The sequence below is a fragment of the Pecten maximus genome, chromosome 3 (assembly GCF_902652985.1).
Source record: "Pecten maximus chromosome 3, xPecMax1.1, whole genome shotgun sequence".
Taxonomy (NCBI): Eukaryota; Metazoa; Mollusca; class Bivalvia; order Pectinida; family Pectinidae; genus Pecten; species Pecten maximus.
Window position 1 is genome coordinate 33,510,236 of NC_047017.1, and position 25,654 is coordinate 33,535,889.

The 25,654-nt window shown below is 36.2% G+C and overlaps 1 protein-coding gene across 2 annotated transcripts; it reads left to right on the plus strand.

Annotated features, from left to right (window-relative positions):
• The first annotated feature begins 355 nt into the window (after nucleotides 1–355).
• Nucleotides 356–23,651, plus strand: LOC117323958. 2 transcript variants are annotated; one of them, XM_033879519.1, is made up of 14 exons: nucleotides 356–700; nucleotides 2,164–2,229; nucleotides 3,403–3,433; nucleotides 5,173–5,379; nucleotides 7,310–7,419; nucleotides 7,551–7,702; nucleotides 9,119–9,231; nucleotides 9,965–10,093; nucleotides 10,540–10,659; nucleotides 11,739–11,812; nucleotides 12,219–12,348; nucleotides 13,151–13,216; nucleotides 19,849–19,932; nucleotides 20,804–23,651. In XM_033879519.1, exons 2-14 carry the CDS (start codon nucleotides 2,203–2,205, stop codon nucleotides 22,180–22,182), a joined length of 2,622 nt encoding a protein of 873 aa, XP_033735410.1. In that variant the 5' UTR covers nucleotides 356–700; nucleotides 2,164–2,202; the 3' UTR covers nucleotides 22,183–23,651. The 2 variants fall into 2 exon arrangements, with proteins under 2 accessions (XP_033735410.1, XP_033735409.1); XM_033879518.1 differs by lacking the exon at nucleotides 356–700 and adding an exon at nucleotides 708–792.
• The last annotated feature ends 2,003 nt before the right edge of the window (nucleotides 23,652–25,654 follow it).

Consider the following 25,654-nt stretch of genomic DNA (forward strand, 5'->3'; position numbering starts at 1 on the left):
TTTTTAAAGATATTTCTTGTTATCTCAAAGTTCGACTTATAAGCTCATCGAGTTTAGTTTATCAAAATTTCAAGTTATTTTCTCAAAATTTCGAATTGTATCACAAAGTTAGTAAGTCGAAATTTCGAGATAATAATTTTCTTTTTTTATATGATATGTCGAAATTTACAGGCATTAACTCGAAATTTTGAGATAAGAAAATAGATTTATTTGGCACCAATAGTAGTCATAACGCCTGAACATTTTACATTACTATTCAATCCGGACTAAGTACACATCTTCGAGTTCTATTATGATTTATTAGACGTCACCTCAAACGTCTACATAATCGTGATTCTATCAGATTCATTTTAATGTTTTGAAACGAAAATAACAGGACAGGAAGGAGGAAATTAACAAATTTATGGCATGAGGAATTGCTTTGTGTCGATTGACAGTGCTTAAAATACATCCAAAAGACATAGTACATAGTACCACAAATCAGAGATTTTATAAAGGATCAGAAGGTTCACATTTTCTGTCCAGAATTGACATAGTTAAAAATAACACAGATGTTCGAAACCGAAAGTAGGAAAAATAAGTGATACGACATCGTCTAATAATAGGCTTTTACCTCATGAGTTAAACATACTTTGGCATTTGGGGAACTCCAACAACTCAGAGACGTTTTCTACTAAGATAACTGTTTGATATTGAGTGAGTAAGTACCAATTTATTGTATCACAAGTCGAATGATTGGAAATGGCAATGGATTCCGAATTTCGACACTATATTTCAGTAAGAAATCTTTTAGTAAGTAAATTGGAACTGGTAAGGTAAACTATTTTAAACCATATCAACTTAAAATATAAATGGAAAAAATCTTGTTACTTTCTTTCATTACTTCATTTGTTTAAACAATGAAAAAGACTTATGTATTAAAATGAAAATTAACATGATAAAAATTAGTTACAGTTTGTGAATTCAATTATGATCTTGCTATGCTGATACGTCAGAAATTCTTACATACACAAAACGAGCATTTTTTTCCAACCCACCCCTTAGGTGTCTGCGTTTGAACAACATTACCCTATTCTCTTCAACCTGACATAAAAGTCATACATCAATTTAAAGGTAAGATAATATTTTATTAGCTTACTTTATATTTTTGTTTTTCACTTAACACTCCTCACTAAATATATCACGTTGAAATCCAAATACTTTGCCATCTCGTTTTCAGAAAGTTTGAAAGCTACCACCATAGCTAATGATGTGACCTAAATCTCTCCACGAGGGGTTTTTGCCTAAATTATGTGCTTCCTTTGAAATCTTGCAAGATCTTTTGTTCTGGCAATGGTGGCCATTTTCAAAACTATGCTGAAAAGGGGATAGCAAAGTGTATGGACAAATATTTAGTAAAAGGTGATAAGTGAATAAAATAATTATATGTACGTAAGCTAGTAAAATATTGTCTTACCTTTTAATCATTGTATGCATTTTATATGTCAGGTTGAAGAGAATAGTGGGAAATGTTGTTTAAATATTGAGCTTAGGCTGGGTTGAAAAAAAATGGCTTGATTTCTGTATGGGTCGAGTTCTCGTGTTAAATCACCGCAAGGCAGCTTTAAAGGTGATATCAACATCAGAACCCTTCGGAAAATGGGTTTCCCCCAACACTCGTGTGTTCCTCCTATGTTTTAACTGAGTCCTTTAAGTAGTTATTTAAGGAGCAGTTGATGTTTTGTATATTTTGAAGTGTTGTATATGGTGTTTAATAGTAAATTGGTGATATTTTGGTAGAAAGGTAAAAACATATTTATAATATTTGTTTACTGACAATTACATAACCACCAATTTGCTACCAGTGTCAAAACACCCATTACATGTAAGTAATATTATGAACACAAGTATTTTTTCACCTATGCATGTCGCAGAGCTGTGATTGGCAGTATACATGTTTGTTTTCAATTGTTCCAAATGTGACATCAAACTTCTTAACATCAAATGCATTGTGCTGTCATTGAAGAATGAGGAATGAAACAGTAGTGGAATGTCCATGTGATTTCATTTCCATTCCTCCAGGTGGATTATAATTATGTATCAAATTGTCAGCATATAAGTTTGACTGTCATTTCAAATGTTATGCCTTCCTAATAATAAAACCATTTTTTGTTTTATTTGTAGATAGAAAAACCTATAAGTATACATTTGCCTGTATTGACCATGTCCAAAGATGCCGTGGAAAATGAGGTAAACGCAAAACTATAGGAAATATTTGATAAATTAAATGATGCTGATTCGGATTGTCTACACTTTTAGTATATTTTACTTGAAGTCAGAAACCTTCAGGGCAGCTGTATACAATGTGATGTTGCTTCTTATGCACCTTTCTCGATATTTCCTAAAAATATATGTCACTGATATGATATACATTATCTAGTATAACAGTATCCATTTTTATATTTTTACCCACTGTTTTGATGTTATATGGCATAGTATTAAATAACTGTTCATTGTTTTTTTGCTATTGAAATATAGAAATTTATCAAACTGATAAAACATACATTTTCACTGCAGCGATGAATAGTGAAAATATAAGAATTTGCATAGAAAATATAAGATTTTGCATTGAAATTACAGGTTTTTGAGTTTTTGACCAATCAGAACGATGTTTTGTATTCAGCCCATTGAAACTTGCCAATATTTTCTAATCAAAGCAAAGATAGATTAATTGGTTATTTTGCTGTGTTTCTGAAATATTCAGATAAGTTTTTGACAAAATACTTACTTAAGGTTAGCTTTTCATGCACAGATTCTCTGATAACATCTGAAAACACTTCCATTGATAAGTCCTTTAAAAATGGCCGCGTCCAGTTGATGTGGAGTAATGTCGTAAAGAGACAACTTCATTAATTATGTTACTGATTCCTGCAATTTTTGATGCTATTAATTTTTCGATTTTTCTAATTTTATTTTTCAGCATAAAAATGCAATAAAAGAAAATTTAATGGTTTCCTGTTGAATATAACATTTGTCACTCATATGATAGAATATAAAGATATTTTTATAAATATATCATATTTTTATGAATATCAATATTCTGTCATACTCGTGAAATATATGTTGTATTCCATGGGAAACTATTCAATATATTCCTCTATATATGTGTCAGTCATGTCATCAGGCATGACTTTGCTCTGTTAGGACCCTTGATTAGTAATACAATTTGTTTGCAAACTTTTTTAAGAATCCGCTATGCGGATTCACAGTTTGCAAACAATTTTTTCTTCATACCCCAATGAAACTAAAAAATAATGACATCAATGCTTAAATGGATACTGCTACATAACATAACCATACATAAAGAATATCTATTGGCAGTATGACAGTATAAGTATAATTTGTACAATGTAATTGTTTCAGGACACAAGTTACAGCGCCCTCCCCAGTCTGAGTAAGTTATCATCTTATAGTATGGATACTTTATTATTGGACACAAACTGTAGTTAGTTTCTATGTGGTGTTGTTGGGTTTTTTTTCAATATGAAATGACCAGTTTTATAACATACATTGTACTAGTAATTCCATGCTATTCTATAATGGTGATATGACCAGGTTTATAACATACATTGTACTGGTGATTCAATGCTACTCAGTAATAGTGATATGACCAGTTTTATAACATACATTGTACTGGTGATTCCATACTATTCTATAATGGTGATATGACCAGGTTTATAACATACATTGTACTAGTAATTCCATGCTATTCTATAATGGTGATATGACCAGTTTTATAACATACATTGTACTGGTGATTCCATACTATTCTATAATGGTGATATGACCAGGTTTATAACATACATTGTACTGGTGATTCCATACTATTCTATAATGGTGATATGACCAGGTTTATAACATACATTGTACTGGTGATTCCATACTATTCTATAATGGTGATATGACCAGGTTTATAACATACATTGTACTGGTGATTCCATACTATTCTATAATGGTGATATGACCAGTTTTATAACATACATTGTACTGGTGATTCCATACTATTCTATAATGGTGATATGACCAGGTTTATAACATACATTGTACTAGTGATTCCATGCTATTCTATAATGGTGATATGACCAGTTTTATAACATACATTGTACTGGTGATTCCATACTATTCTATAATGGTGATATGACCAGGTTTATAACATACATTGTACTGGTGATTCCATACTATTCTATAATGGTGATATGGCCAGTTTTATACTGGTACTGTACATTTTATTGGTATCTGTCCATCATCCTATATATCACACATATGTATTTGTCCATCACCCTATATGTCACACGTATGTAGTTGTCCATCACCCTATATATCACACGTATGTATTTATATCACACGTATGTATTTGTCCATCACCCTATATATCGCACCTATGTATTTGTCCATCACACTATATATCACACGTATGTATTTGTCCATCACCCTATATATCACACGTATGTAGTTGTCCATCACCCTATATATCACACGTATGTATTTGTCCATCACCCTATATATCGCACCTATGTATTTGTCCATCACACTATATATCACACGTATGTATTTGTCCATCACCCTATATATCACACGTATGTATCTGTCCATCACCCTATATATCACACGTATGTATCTGTCCATCACCCTATATATCACACGTATGTATCTGTCCATCACCCTATATATCACACGTATGTATCTGTCCATCACCCTATATATCACACGTATGTATCTGTCCATCACCCTATATATCACACGTATGTATCTGTCCATCACCCTATATATCACACGTATGTATCTGTCCATCACCCTATATATCACACGTATGTATCTGTCCATCACCCTATATATATCACACGTATGTATTTGTCCATCACCCTATATATCACACGTATGTATCTGTCCATCACCTTATATATATCACATGTATGTATCTGTCCATCACCCTATATATCACACGTATGTATCTGTCCATCACCCTATATATCACACGTATGTATCTGTCCATCACCCTATATATCACACGTATGTATTTGTCCATCACCCTATATATCACACGTATGTATTTGTCCATCACCCTATATATCACATGTATGTATTTGTCCTGTGTTTGTGGGTGACATTGACTGTAATCTACTTGTGATTCAGATATGGAGAACCTGCCATCCGATGTGATGAACTTCGATGATCAGCTTATGAATCAGATTTTAGGTGTTGAGCAGAATGGCATGTCACTGGACAGTGGGGATAACTCCCTTAGCAGTCATATGTCGCAGGCATCACATGGATCCCTGGGGTCCAGTGTGCCACAACCATCACCATTTGCATCTATATTACAACCAATTCACCAACCAGGTAGGGTATCCCTTTTTATAAGATAACTAACAAAGTTTAAGTCAATGAAATTTATTTCAAGTATTTATTGAAACTTTTTAGTTTTAAGAATAAACATTAAAATAACTCTGTGATGTCTGTCCATGGACATCTAGCTATTCCATGGAAAGAGATCCTGTGTGACCAACATCCATATATATACTACCATAGGGAGGGAGACAAACAGATTACTGAACCTAATAATATTGTTCTCTAAGGAGATCCTCACAAACTGACAGACAACTAAATCTAATGACATTGTCCTGTCAGGAGATCCTCACAGACTGACAGACCACTAAATCTAATGACATTGTCCTGTCAGGAGATCCTGTCAGACAGACAGACCACTAAATCTAATGACATTGTCCTGTCAGGAGATCCTGTCAGACAGACAGACCACTAAATCTAATGACATTGTCCTGACAGGAGATCCTCACAGACAGACAGACCACTAAATCTAATGACATTGTCCTGTCAGGAGATCCTCACAGACTGACAGACCACTAAATCTAATGACATTGTCCTGTCAGGAGATCCTCACAGACTGACAGACCACTAAATCTAATGACATTGTCCTGTCAGACTGACAGACCACTAAATCTAATGACATTGTCCTGACAGGAGATCCTCACAGACTGACAGACCACTAAATCTAATGACATTGTCCTGACAGGAGATCCTCACAGACTGACAGACCACTAAATCTAATGACATTGTCCTGTCAGGAGATCCTGTCAAACAGACAGACCACTAAATCTAATGACATTGTCCTGTCAGGAGATCCTGTCAGACAGACAGACCACTAAATCTAATGACATTGTCCTGACAGGAGATCCTCACAGACAGACAGACCACTAAATCTAATGACATTGTCCTGTCAGGAGATCCTGTCAGACAGACAGACCACTAAATCTAATGACATTGTCCTGACAGGAGATCCTCACAGACAGACAGACCACTAAATCTAATGACATTGTCCTGTCAGGAGATCCTCACAGACTGACAGACCACTAAATCTAATGACATTGTCCTGTCAGGAGATCCTCACAGACTGACAGACCACTAAATCTAATGACATTGTCCTGTCAGGAGATCCTGTCAGACAGACAGACCACTAAATCTAATGACATTGTCCTGTCAGGAGATCCTGTCAGACAGACAAACCACTAAATCTAATGACATTGTCCTGACATGAGATCCTCACAGACAGACAGACCACTAAATCTAATGACATTGTCCTGTCAGGAGATCCTCACAGACTGACAGACCACTAAATCTAATGACATTGTCCTGTCAGGAGATCCTCACAGACTGACAGACCACTAAATCTAATGATATTGTCCTGACAGGAGATCCTCACAGACTGACAGACCACTAAATCTAATGACATTGTCCTGTCAGGAGATCCTCACAGACACACAGACCACTAAATCTAATGACATTGTCCTGTCAGGAGATCCTCACAGACTGACAGACCACTAAATCTAATGACATTGTCCTGACAGGAGATCCTCACAGACAGACAGACCACTAAATCTAATGACATTGTCCTGACAGGAGATCCTGTCAGACTGACAGACCACTAAATCTAATGACATTGTCCTGACAGGAGATCCTCACAGACTGACAGACCACTAAATCTAATGACATTGTCCTGTCAGGAGATCCTCACAGACACACAGACCACTAAATCTAATGACATTGTCCTGACAGGAGATTCTCACAGACAGACAGACCACTAAATCTAATGACATTGTCCTGTCAGACTGACAGACCACTAAATCTAATGACATTGTCCTGTCTAATATAATGTAGTAGTCATTCCTTAAGGAGAATGGAATTTGTTAAGCAAGCTGAAATTTCATAGTGATATTTTCTGATTGTAGATTTTTTTTTTTTGTTTCATTAAAAGTAATTAATCCTTCAATGGAAGTTGCCCTGGTGAACTCCATCATCAGATTTAGGTATGACTCTGAACTGAACAACAGACGTACAGGCAAGGAAGAGTTGCTGAAAATCAAGGTAAAGTATCTTTTTTTTTTCCGTTAAAAACCCTTAGCTTTGGTTTTTGAGCATTTTCTATTTTGATTAGTTAAGATGTGTTCCTACTATGTTATAAATGCCTTTGATGGTAAATATCTTCATTATTTCAGTTTACTGGAGTAGAGGGCAATGTTAAAGTTCTTCTCCACACTGTGGATACCAACAACAAGAAAGCTCATCCCTACTGGTTGATAGGGGAGAAATGTTCAGATGGCATGTTTGTGGCAACAATGCCTATCAATAGTGCAAATAACTATGAATGGTAAGTCAAATGCTGTAACTATGAGTAGTAAGTCAAAGGCTGTAACTATGAATAGAAAGTCAAATGCTGTAACTATGAATGGTAAGTCAAATACTTTAACAATGAATGGTAAGTCAAATGCTGTAACTATAAATGGTAAGTTGTCAAATCCTGTAACTATGAATGTAAGTCAGATATGCTGTAACTATGAATGTTAAGTCAAATGCTGTAACTATGAGTGGTAAGTCAAATGCTGTAAGTATGAATGGTAAGTCAAATGCTGGAACTATGAATGTAAGTCAGATATGCTGTAACTATGAATGGTAAGTCAGATATGCTGTAACTATGAATGTTAAGTCAAATGCTGTAACTATGAGTGGTAAGTCAAATGCTGTAAGTATGAATGGTAAGTCAAATGCTGGAACTATGAATGTAAGTCAGATATGCTGTAACTATGAATGGTAAGTCAAATGCTGTAATTATATGTGTTAAATCCAATGCTGTAATTATGAATGGTAAATCTTATCTTGTGTTGGATTAAAATCAAAGGCTCTAACTGTCTGTTGTAAGTCAAATGCTATATTCATACTGTCAACTTTTTGTACAAGACCATGAGGATTTGTAACACTTATCAAGTATGTTTGGTTCAGATTTATAATAATTGTTTTAAACAGATTAATATAAAGGTTCATAGGAAGGTTTATTGCCATGAGAACTCAGATAGGTTCGATAACCAAATATATTCGCACATCATTTATGGAGTAATCGCCCTTAGTCGATTTTTTCCGAAACAGTTTCCGCTTAATATGGGTAATTACTAATTTCATAAAAGCAATTGAAATTAATGAAACTTATGGGCAATAATCTCTATACATTTTACATTGTAGATGTGCTTAATCTATAAAAGGCAGAATTTACCTCATTTTGGAAATTTCAAAAAAATAAAGCCGCACAGTCATTAATGCCAAAAGTACACTCTGTTTTTTGTGATATGGATCAATAATTAAGATTAATCCTTACGATTTAATCATAAAGTGCAATATTTTTGTCATTTCTAAAAGACTTTTTCTTTGTTCATTTCTTACACCACTTCATAATTGGCCGATGAACAAAAGATGACATTGCAAAATGATGTCAGTTATTTTTTATGTTTTTGGTTTAAAACCTAAACCATTGGTCAATGAAAATGCTTGTTGCATATGAGAAAAAAATTATATCGAATACATGTATATACCCATTTCCCCATAACTACAATTAATTATGAGTTGGCCCATGGACGACAGTTCTAGTTTATTAGTTTATATAAGTCTTTTCATATTGCAGCTATACTATTTTCATTTACTATCAAGATCTCTATATCTACTGATGATTGGATACTTAATTACAAGTTAAATTTATTGATCTTACTATGACTTAATGACTTAACTTTTCCTACAGTACCTGTAAAGCTACCCTGAAAATTCCCAAACGGAATGAGTACCAAACTAGCCTGCAGGCCCGCCACAGGAAAGCTATGGAACTCAACATTTTAAATAACAACATAAAAAATGGTATTGTTGCTAGAAACATTAATAATAATTCAAATATGTTTGTTGTCCATCTGGTTCCCACTCCCGATGACCCTAAACTGTGAAGTAATTGGTTCCCACTCCTGGGGACCCTAAACTGTGAAGTGTTTGGTTCCCACTCCCGATGACCCTAAACTGTGAAGTGATTGGTTCCCACTCCCGATGACCCTAAACTGTGAAGTAATTGGTTCCCACTCCTGGGGATCCTAAACTGTGAAGTAATTGGTTTCCACTCCTGGGGACCCTAAACTGTGAAGTAATTGGTTTCCACTCCTGGGGACCCTAACTGTGGAGTATTCTTCCCACTCCTGGGGACCCCTAAGCTGTGAAGTAATTGGTTCCCACTCCTGGGAACTATAAACTATGAAGTGTTTGGTTCCCACTCCTGGGAACTCTAAACTGTTAAGTATTTGGTTCCCATTCCTGGGGACCCTAAACTTTGAAGTGTTTGGTTCCCACTCCTGGGGACTCTTGGGACAAGACTGAACTTGACAAAACCTATTATAATGTTAACATTAATCGACAAATAAGTCCTTACAATGGCTACTCCTTAATTGTCTCCTCAGAGTGTGGAAACTTCAAAAATTGGGAAAACAATATTCAAATGTTGTTTACTTATCATCAGTTTTAATTGTGTAGTAAGGAAATGTATTGTTTATATATACTTACTTTCCCCCTTAAGTTCTAGTGTGTTATTTTTGAAAATATTTTGTAGAGGATTACTGGACAGCTAATAAAAATATGAAGGAATGTCGTGATTTCCGTCTCTACGTCGAAGCACAGTATGAAGTTGCTGGGAATGTTTACCACATGCATTGTATAACACATCCACTGAGTAACGCCAGTAAGTCAGTTACATCTATATAGTAAGTCAGTTATATATATAGAGTAAGTCAGTTATATACATACAGTAAGTCAGTTACATATATACAGTAAGTCAGTTACATATATACAGTAAGTCAGTTACATATATATAGTAAGTCAGTTACATATATACTGTAAGTCAGTTACATATATACTGTAAGTCAGATACATATATATAGTTAGTTAGTTACATATATATAGTAAGTCAGTTACATATATATATTAAGTCAATTACATATATATAGTAAGTCAGTTACATATATATAGTTAGTAAATCAGTTACATATATATAGTTAGTCAGTTACATAAAAAAAATATATATAGTAAATCAGTTACATATATACAGTAAGTCATTTTTTATATTCATTTTAAGTTTGAGTTTATAGTTGTAATTATTGGGTGATCTCCCCTTGTTTGTATTTGTAGAGGAAGGAAAGTGCTTTATGATCCATAGGATCATGCCCTATGTTTCCCCGGTGTCTGGAATAAATAACTGCAAGGACTACATCATGATTGTCCTGACTGCTGACTCCTACATCCCTAAAGGTACAATGGCTGGAGTCTGTCAAATAAACGTTCACATACACAATAACCTCTGTACTTTGTAGGAGCATACCTTAGTTATGGATCACGTTGACACATAGCAGGACTTACTAGACATAGGATATTGATATTGTCTATCAAAGTGATATGTGTAGAAAATATGTTAATTGGTATAATGATCTTAAACATAAATTAAGTCCCTCAAACTTTCGAGATTTGTTGTTTTTACCCAGATTCTTGCTAATCTTTCTTTTTCCACTTGCCACCTTAAGGAATTCTGACATTTTAAATATCCTTGTTTTCTTTTTATAGCTGTGGAGGAAGAATCGTGAAATCTGTAGATAAGAGACGATTAGTTTACTATATATATATACATATAATGTACTTGTTTTCTGTCTGTAGATAAGGGACGATTAGTTTACTATATATATATACATATAATGTACTTGTTTTCTGTCTGTAGATAAGAGACGATTAGTTTACTATATATATATACATGTATATTGTTTTCTGTCTGTAGATAAGGGACGATTAGTTTACTATATATATATACATGTATATTGTTTTCTGTCTGTAGATAAGGGACGATTAGTTTACTATATATATACATATAATGTACTTGTTTTCTATCTGTAGATAAGAGACGATTAGTTTACTATATATATATACATATAATGTACTTGTTTTCTGTCTGTAGATAAGAGACGATTAGTTTACTATATATATATACATATAATGTACTTGTTTTCTGTCTGTAGATAAGGGACGATTAGTTTACTATACAAACTTTAATGTGACTGTATATCGGCAAAACTACACCAAATTACAAGTGACATAACGAAACATTACATATATATTTACATGTATTGACCAGTCTTCACACTAAACTGATGAGCGACAGAGCGAAGTTATAATGATTATATAATGTTGACAAATATTGACCAAACTTTTCACCAAAAACGATAACTCGCTTAATTCGAACACTCGGATAACTCAAAGTTTTTTTGTGGTCCCGTCGACTTCGAGTTAACGAAGTTCCACTGTATATATATACATAAAATGTACTTGTTTTCTGTCTGTAGCTGTGGAGGTGGAGTTTGTTGACGAAGAAGTTGGATGGTCAGCGAAGGCAGCCAAGGTTAACATAATTAAGAATGTAAGTTATTTTCACACAACCTTTCCATTGTATACATTTATGAATATGCTTATATTTGTATATATATTACATATTATTGTATATCTAAACTATCTGATTAAAACCCAGATCTTTAATTCCACTTGTTGGCCATGTAACCTCGGGGGAAGATCTGAGGTGCATGGTTTGTGTGTCTGTTCATGTTTTACGTGAAGCTGAGAAAAGGACCTATCTGTGCTATCATGGTTAATTGTGTTCTTGGTCAAGACACTTTACCCTAATTGCTCTGAATGGCATGCAACAGGCTTCTTGTATGATCTTCAGTGAGGTAGTCACCAGCTACTACAAGGAGACTATGCCTCAAAATGAACCTGGCAGTGAATTTAAGCGACCAACAAACAAACAACTGAGTGATTGTATATTTCAGTGTATTGAGTGTGAGGTACCACCATATCAAGACCAAGATTTAAAAGGAGCAAGGGAAGTTATAATCAAGATACATGACAAACAGAAGTCCATGATAGCTGCTTACAACTTCATGTACAAAGGGAACGAGGGTAAGTCAGTGGTAGGGGACTATAACTTAATGTACACAGAGACGAGGGTAAGTCAGTGGTAGGGGACTATAACTTAATGTACATAGAGAACGAGGGTAAGTCAGTGGTAGGGGACTATAACTTAATGTACACAGAGACGAGGGTAAGTCAGTGGTAGGGGACTATAACTTAATGTACACAGAGACGAGGGTAAGTCAGTGGTAGGGGACCATAACTTAATGTACCTAGAGACGAGGGTAAGTCAGTGGTAGGGGACTATAACTTAATGTACCTAGAGACGAGGGTAAGTCAGTGGTAGGGGACTATAACTTAATGTACACAGAGACGAGGGTAAGTCAGTGGTAGGGGACTATAACTTAATGTACATAGAGACGAGGGTAAGTCAGTGGTAGGGGACTATAACTTAATGTACATAAAGACGAGGGTAAGTCAGTGGTAGGGGACTATAACTTAATGTACACAGAGAACGAGGGTAAGTCAGTGGTAGGGGACTATAACTTAATGTACATATATATAAAGACGAGGGTAAGTCAGTGGTAGGGGACTATAACTTAATGTACACAGAGAACGAGGGTAAGTCAGTGGTAGGGGACTATAACTTAATGTACCTAGAGAACGAGGGTAAGTCAGTGGTAGGGGACTATAACTTAATGTACATATATATAAAGACGAGGGTAAGTCAGTGGTAGGGGACTATAACTTAATGATGTAATTATCCCTGATGTATTTATGATGTTATGATGTAGCCACATTGAAAGGTACTCCCTGCCTAACAGCTATAATTTAGTTTTATTCTTTATAGAAACACAAATGGCAAAGAAACGCAAGATGGCTGTCAACTACTGTGCTCCTCCTGATTTACTTCAGGGTAAGTTTGTACTGTATATCGTGGTTTGTGTAGGTATCTGTTACAGTTAGACTTTACAATGTACTGTATATCGTGGTTTGTGTAGGGTATCTGTTTGTTAGACTTTACAATGTACTGTATATCGTGGTTTGTGTAGGTATCTGTTACAGTTAGACTTTACAATGTACTGTATATCGTGGTTTGTGTAGGGTATTTGTATGTTAGACTTTACAATGTACTGTATATCGTGGTTTGTGTAGGGTATCTGTTACAGTTAGACTTTACAATGTACTGTATATCATGGTTTGTGTAGTGTATCTGTTACAGTTAGACTTTACAATGTACTGTATATCGTGGTTTGTGTAGGGTATCTGTTACAGTTAGACTTTACAATGTACTGTATATCATGGTTTGTGTAGGGTATCTGTTTGTTAGACTTTACAATGTACTGTATATCGTGGTTTGTGTAGGGTATCTGTTACAGTTAGACTTTACAATGTACTGTATATCATGGTTTGTGTAGGTATCTGTTACAGTTAGACTTTACAATGTACTGTATATCGTGGTTTGTGTAGGGTATCTGTTACAGTTAGACTTTACAATGTACTGTATATCGTGGTTTGTGTAGTGTATCTGTTACAGTTAGACTTTACAATGTACTGTATATCGTGGTTTGTGTAGGGTATCTGTTACAGTTAGACTTTACAATGTACTGTATATCGTGGTTTGTGTAGGGTATCTGTTACAGTTAGACTTTACAATGTACTGTATATCGTGGTTTGTGTAGGGTATCTGTTACAGTTAGACTTTACAATGTACTGTATATCATGGTTTGTGTAGGGTATCTGTTACAGTTAGACTTTACAATGTACTGTATATCGTGGTTTGTGTAGGTATCTGTTACAGTTAGACTTTACAATGTACTGTATATCATGGTTTGTGTAGTGTATCTGTTACAGTTAGACTTTACAATGTACTGTATATCGTGGTTTGTGTAGGGTATCTGTTAGTTAGACTTTACAATGTACTGTATATCGTGGTTTGTGTAGGGTATCTGTTACAGTTAGACTTTACAATGTACTGTATATCATGGTTTGTGTAGGGTATCTGTTACAGTTAGACTTTACAATGTACTGTATATCATGGTTTGTGTAGGGTATCTGTTACAGTTAGACTTTACAATGTACTGTATATCGTGGTTTGTGTAGGGTATCTGTTTGTTAGACTTTACAATGTACTGTATATCATGGTTTGTGTAGGGTATCTGTTACAGTTAGACTTTACAATGTACTGTATATCATGGTTTGTGTAGGGTATCTGTTACAGTTAGACTTTACAATGTACTGTATATCATGGTTTGTGTAGGGTATCTGTTACAGTTAGACTTTACAATGTACTGTATATCATGGTTTGTGTAGGGTATCTGTTACAGTTAGACTTTACAATGTACTGTATATCATGGTTTGTGTAGTGTATCTGTTACAGTTAGACTTTACAATGTACTGTATATCGTGGTTTGTGTAGGGTATCTGTTAGTTAGACTTTACAATGTACTGTATATCGTGGTTTGTGTAGGGTATCTGTTAGTTAGACTTTACAATGTACTGTATATCGTGGTTTGTGTAGGTATCTGTTACAGTTAGACTTTACAATGTACTGTATATCATGGTTTGTGTAGGGTATCTGTTACAGTTAGACTTTACAATGTACTGTATATCATGGTTTGTGTAGGGTATCTGTTACAGTTAGACTTTACAATGTACTGTATATCGTGGTTTGTGTAGGGTATCTGTTACAGTTAGACTTTACAATGTACTGTATATCGTGGTTTGTGTAGGGTATCTGTTACAGTTAGACTTTACAATGTACTGTATATCGTGGTTTGTGTAGGGTATCTGTTACAGTTAGACTTTACAATGTACTGTATATCATGGTTTGTGTAGGGTATCTGTTACAGTTAGACTTTACAATGTACTGTATATCGTGGTTTGTGTAGGGTATCTGTTACAGTTAGACTTTACAATGTACTGTATATCGTGGTTTGTGTAGTGTATCTGTTACAGTTAGACTTTACAATGTACTGTATATCGTGGTTTGTGTAGTGTATCTGTTACAGTTAGACTTTACAATGTACTGTATATCGTGGTTTGTGTAGGGTATCTGTTACAGTTAGACTTTACAATGTACTGTATATCGTGGTTTGTGTAGGGTATCTGTTACAGTTAGACTTTACAATGTACTGTATATCATGGTTTGTGTAGGGTATCTGTTACAGTTAGACTTTACAATGTACTGTATATCATGGTTTGTGTAGGGTATCTGTTTGTTAGACTTTACAATGTACTGTATATCGTGGTTTGTGTAGGGTATCTGTTACAGTTAGACTTTACAATGTACTGTATATCATGGTTTGTGTAGTGTATCTGTTACAGTTAGACTTTACAATGTACTGTATATCGTGGTTTGTGTAGGGTATCTGTTACAGTTAGACTTTACAATGTACTGTATATCGTGGTTTGTGTAGGGTATCTGTTTGTTAGACTTTACAATGTACTGTATATCGTGGTTTGTGTAGGGTATCTGTTACAGTTAGACTTTACAATGTACTGTATATCATGGTTTGTGTAGTGTATCTGTTACAGTTAGACTTTACAATGTACTGTATATCATGGTTTGTGTAGGGTATCTGTTACAGTTAGACTTTACAATGTACTGTATATCGTGGTTTGTGTAGGGTATCTGTTACAGTTAGACTTTACAATGTACTGTATATCGTGGTTTGTGTAGTGTATCTGTTACAGTTAGACTTTACAATGTACTGTATATCATGGTTTGTGTAGGGTATCTGTTACAGTTAGACTTTACAATGTACTGTATATCGTGGTTTGTGTAGGGTATCTGTTACAGTTAGACTTTACAATGTACTGTATATCGTGGTTTGTGTAGTGTATCTGTTACAGTTAGACTTTACAATGTACTGTATATCGTGGTTTGTGTAGGGTATCTGTTACAGTTAGACTTTACAATGTACTGTATATCGTGGTTTGTGTAGGGTATCTGTTACAGTTAGACTTTACAATGTACTGTATATCGTGGTTTGTGTAGTGTATCTGTTACAGTTAGACTTTACAATGTACTGTATATCGTGGTTTGTGTAGTGTATCTGTTACAGTTAGACTTTACAATGTACTGTATATCGTGGTTTGTGTAGGGTATCTGTTACAGTTAGACTTTACAATGTACTGTATATCGTGGTTTGTGTAGGGTATCTGTTACAGTTAGACTTTACAATGTACTGTATATCGTGGTTTGTGTAGTGTATCTGTTACAGTTAGACTTTACAATGTACTGTATATCGTGGTTTGTGTAGGGTATCTGTTACAGTTAGACTTTACAATGTACTGTATATCGTGGTTTGTGTAGGGTATCTGTTACAGTTAGACTTTACAATGTACTGTATATCGTGGTTTGTGTAGTGTATCTGTTACAGTTAGACTTTACAATGTACTGTATATCGTGGTTTGTGTAGGGTATCTGTTACAGTTAGACTTTACAATGTACTGTATATCGTGGTTTGTGTAGGGTATCTGTTTGTTAGACTTTACAATGTACTGTATATCATGGTTTGTGTAGTGTATCTGTTACAGTTAGACTTTACAATGTACTGTATATCGTGGTTTGTGTAGGTATCTGTTACAGTTAGACTTTACAATGTACTGTATATCGTGGTTTGTGTAGGGTATCTGTTTGTTAGACTTTACAATGTACTGTATATCGTGGTTTGTGTAGGGTATCTGTTACAGTTAGACTTTACAATGTACTGTATATCGTGGTTTGTGTAGGGTATCTGTTACAGTTAGACTTTACAATGTACTGTATATCGTGGTTTGTGTAGGTATCTGTTACAGTTAGACTTTACAATGTACTGTATATCGTGGTTTGTGTAGGGTATCTGTTTGTTAGACTTTACAATGTACTGTATATCGTGGTTTGTGTAGGGTATCTGTTACAGTTAGACTTTACAATGTACTGTATATCGTGGTTTGTGTAGGGTATCTGTTACAGTTAGACTTTACAATGTACTGTATATCGTGGTTTGTGTAGGGTATCTGTTACAGTTAGACTTTTCAATGTACTGTATATCGTGGTTTGTGTAGGGTATCTGTTACAGTTAGACTTTACAATGTACTGTATATCGTGGTTTGTGTAGTGTATCTGTTACAGTTAGACTTTTACAATGTACTGTATATCGTGGTTTGTGTAGTGTATCTGTTACAGTTAGACTTTACAATGTACTGTATATCGTGGTTTGTGTAGGGTATCTGTTACAGTTAGACTTTACAATGTACTGTATATCGTGGTTTGTGTAGGGTATCTGTTACAGTTAGACTTTACAATGTACTGTATATCGTGGTTTGTGTAGGGTATCTGTTAGTTAGACTTTACAATGTACTGTATATCGTGGTTTGTGTAGGGTATCTGTTACAGTTAGACTTTACAATGTACTGTATATCGTGGTTTGTGTAGGGTATCTGTTACAGTTAGACTTTACAATGTACTGTTTATCGTGGTTTGTGTAGGGTATCTGTTACAGTTAGACTTTACAATGTACTGTATATCGTGGTTTGTGTAGGGTATCTGTTTGTTAGACTTTACAATGTACTGTATATCGTGGTTTGTGTAGTGTATCTGTTACAGTTAGACTTTACAATGTACTGTTTATCGTGGTTTGTGTAGGGTATCTGTTAGTTAGACTTTACAATGTACTGTATATCGTGGTTTGTGTAGGGTATCTGTTAGTTAGACTTTACAATGTACTGTATATCGTGGTTTGTGTAGGGTATCTGTTTGTTAGACTTTACAATGTACTGTATATCATGGTTTGTGTAGTGTATCTGTTACAGTTAGACTTTACAATGTACTGTATATCGTGGTTTGTGTAGGTATCTGTTACAGTTAGACTTTACAATGTACTGTATATCGTGGTTTGTGTAGGGTATCTGTTACAGTTAGACTTTACAATGTACTGTATATCGTGGTTTGTGTAGGTATCTGTTACAGTTAGACTTTACAATGTACTGTATATCGTGGTTTGTGTAGTGTATCTGTTACAGTTAGACTTTACAATGTACTGTATATCATGGTTTGTGTAGGGTATCTGTTACAGTTAGACTTTACAATGTACTGTATATCGTGGTTTGTGTAGGGTATCTGTTACAGTTAGACTTTACAATGTACTGTATATCGTGGTTTGTGTAGGTATCTGTTACAGTTAGACTTTACAATGTACTGTATATCGTGGTTTGTGTAGGGTATCTGTTTGTTAGACTTTACAATGTACTGTATATCATGGTTTGTGTAGGGTATCTGTTAGTTAGACTTTACAATGTACTGTATATCGTGGTTTGTGTAGGTATCTGTTACAGTTAGACTTTACAATGTACTGTTTATCGTGGTTTGTGTAGGGTATCTGTTACAGTTAGACTTTACAATGTACTGTATATCGTGGTTTGTGTAGTGTATCTGTTACAGTTAGACTTTACAATGTACTGTATATCGTGGTTTGTGTAGTGTATCTGTTACAGTTAAACTTTACAATGTACTGTATATCGTGGTTTGTGTAGGTATCTGTTACAGTTAGACTTTACAATGTACTGTATATCATGGTTTGTGTAGGGTATCTGTTACAGTTAGACTTTACAATGTACTGTATATCGTGGTTTGTGTAGGTATCTGTTACAGTTAGACTTTACAATGTACTGTATATCGTGGTTTGTGTAGGTATCTGTTACAGTTAGACTTTACAATGTACTGTATATCGTGGTTTGTGTAGGGTATCTGTTACAGTTAGACTTTACAATGTACTGTATATCGTGGTTTGTGTAGGGTATCTGTTACAGTTAGACTTTACAATGTACTGTATATCGTGGTTTGTGTAGGGTATCTGTTAGTTAGACTTTACAATGTACTGTATATCGTGGTTTGTGTAGGGTATCTGTTACAGTTAGACTTTACAATGTACTGTATATCGTGGTTTGTGTAGGGTATCTGTTAGTTAGACTTTACAATGTACTGCATATCGTGGTTTGTGTAGGGTATCTGTTACAGTTAGACTTTACAATGTACTGTATATCGTGGTTTGTGTAGGGTATCTGTTACAGTTAGACTTTACAATGTACTGTATATCGTGGTTTGTGTAGGGTATCTGTTACAGTTAGACTTTACAATGTACTGTATATCATGGTTTGTGTAGTGTATCTGTTACAGTTAGACTTTACAATGTACTGTATATCATGGTTTGTGTAGTGTATCTGTTACAGTTAGACTTTACAATGTACTGTATATCATGGTTTGTGTAGGGTATCTGTTACAGTTAAACTTTACAATGTACTTTTTATATCACTGTTTGTATAGGGTTGAATGTCCTTGAAATATATCATTTCATAAGAAAATTTAAAAAATGTTTTTCGACCCATTATTGCAGTTAAACATGACACTGTTCATTCAAAATATTAAAAAACACCTGGTAATATATTGTTTGGATATAGATGATTAATAATTCCTATAGGAGAGTTAATACTTACTGGTAGCCATGGCAGTACTTACATATTGTGTAAGTACAGTGACATGATCACAGAACTTTTTTTTTCTAGAATCGGGGATCAAGCCAAGTAGCTGTCCTGACCAAAGACGACCTGTGATTAAAGCGTCAAGGATAAGGAAACAAGGCAGTGGGGGTTAGTTGATAACTTAAACCAGCATGTTCTAGTTAGTATGTTCATCTTCTTATTGGCCTGTAGAACTCGATATTTATATAAATACATGTAGATGAATATTACGGTTTTGTAGATTCTATAAATATCTTAAAGAGAGATATTAGTCTGGAAGATTCTATAAAAATCTTATAATGTTGATATAAAGAGAGATTTATTAAAATTCTGTTGATTCTATTGATATCTTATAATATTGATATAATATAAAGAGAGGGTTATTACTGTCATGCAGATTATAAATCTTATATTAATATAAAGAGAGGGTTAATATAATCCTGTAGATTCTATAAATATCTTAAAATATTAATTCAAAGAGAGATTTATTAGTCTTAGATTCTATAAACATCTTATAATAATAAATATAAAGAGAGAGAGAGAAATTAGTGTTGTAGATAGGATATATGTCTAATAATATTAATGTAAAAAGAGGGATATTACTGTCATGTAGATTATATAAACATCTTATAATGTTGATATAAAGAGAAGGATATTACTGTCATGTAGATCATATAAACATCTTATAATGTTAATATAAAGAGAAGGATATTACTGTCATGTAGATCATATAAACATCTTATAATGTTGATATAAAGAGAAGGATATTACTGTCATGTAGATTATGTAAACATCTTATGATATTGATATAAAACAAGAGTTATAACAATCCTGCAGATTCTATAGATATCGTATAATATTGATACAAAGAGAGGAATATTACTGTCTTGCAGATTATAGAAATATCAGATAATAATATTATTGATATAAATAGAGCGGTATTACAGTCTTGTAGATTCTATATAGATATATATTTAATGAGTTTTAATTTGATGTTTAGGTTTCATTGTGGTGCCCAGGACTTCCCAGAGTAGCACTACTACTACAACAGAACAAACCATCAGTCACTTTGGAATCAATGCCTTAGATCAACTGCCCCAACTGATTGTGAAGAAGGAGCCAACTGACACATACGAAGGAGCCTGTGGGTACCAAGGCAACAACAGTGCTATGTTGTCAGCTGGAATGGCGGTGACCAATCTCCTGACCAGAGGTCAGGACCCCAATCTGCAGTCCATGTCTGATAACAGGACTGAGCCTGCCATCTTTAATCAAGTATCCCTTCTTCTTCCTAGTGGATCTGACGGATCAGACAGGGAGATTTCCATGGAGACAAGCAGGCCAGCATCCACTGCTGCCACTGCAACTATTACTAATGTGGGAGGAAACAGCAACTATTCTCAATCAGATCAAATGAAGATTCAGAGAATCATGCAGGAACTGGTGGCTGGATCACCAGGACAACCTACAGGTCAAAACGAGGTCAGCGAGCCTCAGAGTGTGGATGACGTTACTGCATTACTCCAAAGTGCTATGCAAAATGCTGGGGGACAGGAAAACTTGCAACTAACAATACCAGAGGATGTATCTCAGATGCTGAACCAGCCGATGTATTCTATCCCTTCTAACCTTGGAGGTAGAGACAGCACACCCACCCAATCCCTCACAGGATTCCCAGCACGTCAAACCTTCAACCCTAGTCTTCAACGAAACGCACAGGACATCCAGAATATGCTGTCAGCCCAGTACCAGTATCCTGATTACGAGGGAATAGGGGCTACAGAGGCTGGCGACCTGGAGACAGATGGGGACTCACAGGCACCAAACACTATAAGACTTGTGTGGGAGCCCAATAAAGATTCTCATGAAGAACCAGAGGAACTTTCCGATACCGAATCTGATGGAGACAATCAATTCCACAACAAGTTCAGCTCACACACTGAGGATAGTGAAGAACCAAAGGTTGTAAGGGCTGAGGCAGTACTAGTGAAGAGAACACATCCATCACCATCTGCTCAGGTGTCAGGCAAAGAATCTAAAATAAAGGATAGCTGTGACACTTGTAGCAAAAACAAATCCTCAGAAAATGAAAAGGAAATTAAAGGGAAGACACAATCATTGCAGAATGAAACAAGTGATCTGGAGACAAACACCTGTTCCAACGACAGAAACATGGTAGGTAAATGTACCGACCAGACAGATCGTGGTGTCTGTACTCGAGTAGGAGAGGTAGAGTCAGAGGATAGTCTTCACCCAGAGTCACAGAGGCTGTCTGATGCTGTGGAAGAAGGAAAGTCAACCATACCTGATACCAACAAAACTGACAAGCCTAAGGTTCAGGAGGACGTCAGCGAAAGTCTGAAGAAATTGACCTTATGATATTAACTAAAGGTGTGGAAGCTGTGCTCATTCCAGTCATTTTGTCAATCAGAATCCAAGGCCAACTTACTGGCAGGATATTGATGGACATATCATAAACATTTATATCCCATACAATTGTGGCAGACGTTTCCTCATGAGCTATTACAATTTCTTAATGTTTTACATTCAAAGTAAGGTTGATAATGTGCCTTCAACCCTTTATTATTATGTTCAGTGACAGGGTTATCATTGGTCAGCGTGATGATGTGACAGATCCACCACCGGTCAGTGTGATGATGTGACAGATCCACCACTGGTCAGTGTGATGATGTGACAGATCCACCACCGGTCAGTGTGATGATGTGACAGATCCACCACTGGTCAGTGTGATGATGTGATAGATCCACCATCGGTCAGTGTGATGATGTCACAGATCCACCACCGGTCAGTGTGATGATGTGACAGATCCACCACCGGTCAGTGTGATGATGTGACAGATCCACCATCGGTCAGTGTGATGATGTGACAGATCCACCACCGGTCAGTGTGATGATGTGACAGATCCACCACCGGTCAGTGTGATGATGTGACAGATCCACCATCGGTCAGTGTGATGATGTCACAGATCCACCACTGGTCAGTGTGATGATGTCACAGATCCACCACCTATTAATGCCCAACAGTTTTTGTTTGAAGGAAAAGTTGTGTGTCAAGGTGTGTATCGGATTGATTTACTTGTGACTCACACTAATGGGTTGTAACATCATGTCACTTCCTATCGATCTTTGTTCAAATATGATTAAAATGTGACAGATCCACAACTGGTCAGTGTAATTTCTATGGTCTTATTCTGTAGACTTGTCACAACGAAATCTTTTTTTATCAAAATCTGTAAAAACTTCAAACTTGTGTTAAAACAGAGTTATATCCCGATGGGTGGTATAACTCGGGGCCACCAACTCCTATTTTTGATGACTAGTAGCTATGGTTTATTCTGTAACAGCTGGTTCTGAGGGTAAATATGATTTGTCTAGTTTCTTCAGACAAACTGGAGGCATTGTTAACATTTATAAGCCTCTCCATCCAAATTTGTATGATGTAAAACTCATTACAATGATTATGAAAATTATTTATATTTACGAGTACATGTACTTGATTGTACATATATCCCCCATTTCCAGTTGCCAGGTACTGACCGTAGACCGGTGGTTTTTCTCCGGGGTACTCCGGCTTTCCTCCACCTCCAGAACCTGGCACGTCCTTAAATGACCCTGGCTGTTAGTAGGACGTTTAACAAAAACAAACAAACCAAACCCCCATATCCAATGGCTAATGAAATCTGAATAATGTATTGATGTATGTATATCAGTTGAATTTGATGTGTGTGGCATTGCTTAGGCCCAGGTCAGCAGTCTGTACATATTATATACAATTTAGGTAATTGGCATTTCTTGATTCTGATTGGCTGAATAAATTGTAGGAAAGTATTTCTTTAAATATTGCTTATGTAATGGGATACTCCATAACATTAGTAGACAGGCAGAAACAGAGAGTCAAACTTCAGATGTTAAGATCACTATCAGTTTTATGTCGGAATTTGTTTATCTTAAGGCAACTTATCAGCCAGCCTACAGTATATCTGTGACAGTGGGGTGACTGTAACTGGTCTACTGTATATCTGTGACAGTTGGGTGACTGTAACTGGTCTACTGTATATCTGTGACAGTGGGGTGACTGTAACTGACCTACAGTATATCTGTGACAGTGGGGTGACTGTAACTGGCCTACAGTATATCTGTGACAGTGGGGTGACTGTAACTGGTCTACTGTATATCTGTGACCGTGGGGTGACTGTAACTGGCCTACAGTATATCTGTGACAGTGGGGTGACTGTAACTGGCCTACAGTATATCTGTGACAGTGGGGTGACTGTAACTGGTCTACTGTATATCTGTGACAGTGGGGTGACTGTAACTGGCCTACAGTATATCTGTGACAGTGGGGTGACTGTAACTGACCTACTGTATATCTGTGACAGTGGGGTGACTGTAACTGACCTACTGTATATCTGTGACAGTGGGGTGACTGTAACTGGTCTACTGTATATCTCTGACAGTGGGGTGACTGTAACTGGTCTACAGTATATCTGTGACAGTGGGGTGACTGTAACTGACCTACAGTATATCTGTGACAGTGGGGTGACTGTAACTGACCTACTGTATATCTGTGACAGTGGGGTGACTGTTACTGACTTACTGTATATCTGTGACAGTGGGGTGACTGTAACTGGTCTACTGTATATCTGTGACAGTGGGGTGACTGTAACTGGTCTACTGTATATCTGTGACAGTGGGGTGACTGTAACTGACCTACTGTATATCTGTGACAGTGGGGTGACTGTAACTGACCTACTGTATATATGTTACAGTGGGGTGACTGTAACTGGTCTACTGTATACCTGTGACAGTGGGGTGACTGTAACTGGTCTACTGTATATCTGTGACAGTGGAGTGACTGTAACTGACCTACAGTATATCTGTGACAGTGGGGTGACTGTAACTGGCCTACTGTATATCTGTGACAGTGGGGTGACTGTAACTGACCTACTGTATATCTGTGACAGTGGGGTGACTGTAACTGGTCTACTGTATATCTGTGACAGTGGGGTGACTGTAACTGACCTACAGTATATCTGTGACAGTGGGGTGACTGTAACTGACCTACAGTATATCTGTGACAGTGGAGTGACTGTAACTGACCTACAGTATATCTGTGACAGTGGGGTGACTGTAACTGACCTACTGTATATCTGTGACAGTGGGGTGACTGTAACTGGCCTACTGTATATCTGTGACAGTGGGGTGACTGTAACTGGCCTACTGTATATCTGTGACAGTGGAGTGACTGTAACTGGTCTACTGTATATCTGTGACAGTGGGGTGACTGTAACTGACCTACGGTATATCTGTGACAGTGGGGTGACTAACTGGCCTACAGTATATCTGTGACAGTGGGGTGACTGTAACTGGCCTACAGTATATCTGTGACAGTGGGGTGACTGTAACTGGTCTACTGTATATCTGTGACAGTGGGGTGACTGTAACTGGTCTACAGTATATCTGTGACAGTGGGGTGACTGTAACTGGCCTACAGTATATCTGTGACAGTGGAGTGACTGTAACTGGTCTACTGTATATCTGTGACAGTGGGGTGACTGTAACTGGCCTACTGTATATCTGTGACAGTGGGATGACTGTAACTGGCCTACTGTATATCTGTGACAGTGGGGTGACTGTAACTGGTCTACTGTATATCTGTGACAGTGGGCTGACTGTAACTGGCCTACAGTATATCTGTGACAGTGGGGTGACTGTAACTGGTCTACTGTATATCTGTGACAGTGGGCTGACTGTAACTGACCTACTGTATATCTGTGACAGTGGGGTGACTGTAACTGGTCTACTGTATATCTGTGACAGTGGGGTGACTG